The sequence below is a fragment of the Gavialis gangeticus genome, unplaced genomic scaffold (genome assembly GCF_001723915.1).
Source record: "Gavialis gangeticus isolate Ggan-Ray unplaced genomic scaffold, GavGan_comp1, whole genome shotgun sequence".
Classification (NCBI taxonomy): Eukaryota; Metazoa; Chordata; order Crocodylia; family Gavialidae; genus Gavialis; species Gavialis gangeticus.
In genome coordinates this window covers 62,358,422-62,362,659 of record NW_017728995.1, presented here as the reverse complement: position 1 = coordinate 62,362,659, position 4,238 = coordinate 62,358,422, and the positions used below count along the sequence as shown (strand labels likewise).

General features: G+C 46.8%; 1 protein-coding gene across 1 annotated transcript in view; it reads right to left on the bottom strand.

Moving 5' to 3' along the window:
• Nucleotides 1-4,238, bottom strand: part of PLEKHB2 (pleckstrin homology domain containing B2) — a 45,135-nt gene that overhangs the window by 14,110 nt on the left and 26,787 nt on the right. Inside the window, exon 7 of the mRNA XM_019503709.1 lies at nucleotides 2-93. Coding sequence (XP_019359254.1) covers nucleotides 2-93 — 92 coding nt within the window. The remainder of the gene's footprint in view (nucleotide 1; nucleotides 94-4,238) is intronic.

The following is a 4,238-nucleotide window of genomic DNA, read 5'->3' as shown; positions in this document are numbered from 1 at the left end:
GTCAGGTGATGGCGTAGCATATGCTGTGTATGGAGGAGGAGGAGCTGAGGAAATGGCAGTCTCATCATACATCACTTCAGAACCAATGTAACCCTAAACATCATTAATAGAAACAGACAACCATTACTTCTGCCCATACAATGAGTGCTAGTTAGAGTGACATCAATACCCAAATAATCCAGCAATAAACTAAAGTATCTCTAGAATTCCTGCATATAAATATTTCCCAACAACACAGTATCAGCATCACTTGTTTTAAGAGTAATTTTATTACAGTAGTGCACAATGCAAATAGTTTGTGGGGATATTTCAGTGGCTATAACTTTTCTGCCTCCAGAAGGAAAAAGAGTGCATCTTACAGTGTTGCAGTAGAAGCCTGGTTAGGGGAGGTCAGAAGGGTGGGAGAGTAAGAGAGGGCAATGCAGATAAAGTCTGATCAGCTCCTGGAATAAGCCATTTGCTTTTTTGACTCATTTTATTCCGTTCATTTTATGCTTTCAATTTAAGGATCATTCTTTTCTTGTTCAGAACTAATTCATTCATTTGGAGGGGTGGCAGGAGGACAGCAACTATTCTCATACAAGTCCATCAATTCTGCTTTGTTCCCCCATATAAGTTCCACTGACTTCATTGGGCTTACATTAGTTCAACCAAGTGCAGATGGCTTCCTCCAAGAACTGCCAAGAAAAGCCTAGAGTTATACCTTTGGGTTCATATATTTATATTGGTGGCTTTAAGCTTCTCAGCAAACCCACTTTTTATGAAAAAACAAGCCAAGGTCCTGAAAATAGCAGTTCAACATTTTAGAAAGTTCTGAATTTCTTTCAGCTCTTTATGAAAAAGGGCATGCATAATTTATAATGTTACACCAGGAGCAATTTTAAAAGCATTCTGTTAATCCATACCCCTCAAAAGGCAGCAAGGGAGCGGGGGTGGTGAGTGAGTTACACAATATCTACCATGAATTCTCAACAGTTTAAATTTTTCAGAACAGTCTTGGATTTTTGCCACTAATTGTGGAGATCCGTAATACTGCTCTTATTTAAGCTACAGGTTTCCTATAAAGAAACAGCTAACATTATAGATGCATTGTTCCTTTGCATTCCTAATAATATTTCTCTGTTGAACTGTAAGTGAGATGCAGAAGACCTTAATTAGATAAATTTTTGCTTTATGCCCTCAGTTGTGTTTCTGTCTTTGTCAGAGATTCTAGGGGTTGTTTTGTTTGGGTTTTTTTGTCCGGCACTTTCCTTTCATAATGCCCAGCTTCCAGATAGCCCTTTTCAACAGTAGATCTCAGAGCACTTGAAGTGACTGGATTTCATACACCAAATGAGGGACATAGAGGCACCATTTTAAAGAAAGAATCTACAGTTCCTAAATCCCTAATCAGGCCTATTCTGTTAACACTGATGGAATAAACAGTCCCAGTCAAAGATATTTATTTGATCTTGTCACTGTACATCACTAAAAAGTTAAATAATGTTCAGGGTTTCAGTTGCATGAATCTTGCTGTGCTTTCTAACTGGCTGCTGAAACCAATCCCGATCTCACAAGTACTTAAGTGGACTTATCCACCCAGGTTCCCAATGAACCCACTGAATCTACTTGGTGCTCCAGTGTTTGCAGAACTGCAGCCAAAATAAACCACTTTCCAAAGCTGAGGAGCACCCAGCTAAGCCAGTGAAGTCAGTGGGGGCTACTGGATACTCAGTAGTTTTGAAAAACTGGGTCAATTACTGAGATAACTGTAGGTGACCGTGAGACTAATTTTAGGCTCTGATTTTTAAAATATGTTTTCTAAAGCTTTGACACTGAATAACATCCAAAGACCCTATTTAAGGTATGGTGTGTTAAGGTGATGTCTCCTAAAGCACCAATGACCAATACAAAATTCAGATCTATCACCTCTTTCTTATCTTCAGAACTTTGAAGTTCCTAGCTGCGTATTAAACTCCCCATGCCTGATCTCCACTGTGCAATTGCACTGGTTCACAAGTAAAATCCACCTCTATCTCCCTGTTTTTTATAGCAATTAATTTCTTTGTCTCCTGTTTATTTTAATAGAGTATAACTTTGCTGTACTCTACAGTAATTATGTTGTACAAGAAAGTGCTGTTTCCATATGATAAATATTAGCTTCAGACATCCCCAAATATAAATAGTGCCATGTGATGATGTGTCAGCTCTTGTGGCAATTTGAGCGCAACTAATCAAAGACAGGAAATAAGCTGCTGGAAGGAAAGATCAAGATTTCCCAATGGACCTGAAACATTTCAGATTCAGTCTTCAAACACCGCTGTTTATTTACCCAAGAAAAGCTAACATCAAAGTGTTCTGGAAGGCAGAATGAAGGTAAGGCAAAAAGTAATCACAGAATCATAGTGAAGTAGGGCTGGAAGGGACCTCCAGAGGTCATCTAGTCCAAACCCCTGCCTGAGGCAGGATCATCCCTGTCCAAGCCATCCTATACAATCCGTAATTTAGACCCTACAAAATACTGCTGTCAACAATCATGTTTCTAGAAGAGCAAGTTAACTTACAGGTTTCAAAGGCTCTTAACAGAAAAGCAGTTGTACAGACATCCTTGTACAGATGAGGCACTGGACCAGCCATTTTAAATGAGCTGAGTATTAGTTGCTAAAAAAGGATTTCGAGTTCTCTCTCTCATGGAGCTCGTAGTGGTAATCTCTGGGTGTCTCTACATGAAATGCTTTAATGTGCAGTAGACTAACCTACTGCACAGTAAAGCATCACTATGTAAGCATGTGCATGAACTATGTGCAGTAGATTAGTCTACTGTGTGGTTTTTCTACTACCCATAAAAACAGGTAGTAGATCAGGGGTGTTCAACCTTTTTGAGTGTGGGGCCGGATCATGAACTTTTTATCACCCACTGGGCTGGCAGGAGCAGGCGCTTGCATGGCCTGTCCAGTCCAGCTGCAGCCTGGGGGTGCAGGGGTGAAGGGGTGCCGCCTGACCCCACCGTGTCCTCCCTGCCACCTGGGCAGCCTCGAGGATGCTCCCACACCTGCGCGCCTGGGCTCAGCAGCCAGGGTGACATGTGGGGATTCTATAGGCAGATGCAGGATGTGCAGGGACACCCCTCTGCTCCCTCTCCCCCGGGGCAGCCCGAGCCCAAGTGGCAGGGGACCCTCTCTCCCCGAGGCCCACGACTCACCACCCCCAGCATGAGATCTACGGGTGCAGGGGGATGCCGGGAGGCAGGATTGGCGTCAGTTTCCCGCCCCAACAGCCACAGCAGCAGCGGCAGCAGCATCTCCTGCAGGCCCAGCCGCAGCATCCCTTGAGCCGGCATCTGCGCCCCCTGTGCCTGCCCGCTGCACTGTGACCTGCTCCACCCCACACGGCTGGCGGGGACCGGCGCAGGGCAGAGCTGGCATGCAAATGAGGAAGGGAGTGGCGGGACTAGGGACAGAAACCCTGCAATGTGGGGAGGGGAGGAGCTGGCATGCACATGAGGAAGGGAGGGGTGGGGCAAGGAAGGGGAGGAGCCGCACCACGTTGGCAACGTCAAGCTGATGCGGTGCGAGTGGGAACCGTGTCCCTTCCCCAGCCACGAGGAAGCTGCTGAGGGGCTGGGGGAGGGACAGAGGGTGGGAACGAAAGTAAACAGCATTTACTTTAGTTTCCCGTCGCAGCACCACGGGCTACAGAAAATGGCTTGGCGGGCCACATGGCAGCCTGCGGGCCGTATGTTGGACAAGCCTGTAGTAGATTTACCGTACATTAGCTACTGAGCAGTAGCGAATGGTTAGATACTGAATTGAGAGCAGTCAGCCCAGGCAGCAGTGGGCAGGAAAACAATCCCCTCTCTCAAGGACTGCCTGCAGCTGGAGCCAGCTCCTATCATGGAGCTCGGGTAGGGACAATATCTTTTTGCTTCTGCAGCAGGCAGCTCCCAGCCCCAGCTCTGTGATTGGAGCAGGGGAACATTGTCCCAGTCTGGGCTCCACAATCGGAGCCTGCCCAGCAGCAGGCAGCTGCCAGGGGCAGGAAGCAATCTCCCAGTCCCCTGTCCACAATCACGGAGCCACAGCTGGGAGCTGCTTGCTTCCGGGGCAGTGGAACATTGTCTCAGCCCAGCTCAATGATCAGTGAGGGTTAGTCAGCAGGCAACTGCCCGAGGCAAGGATGCATGGTGGGAGGCAGCTGCCTTGGAGGCAGGACATTTCCCCCCACTCCCAGAGCCCAGGCATGACAGCTGTGCCCCCTGC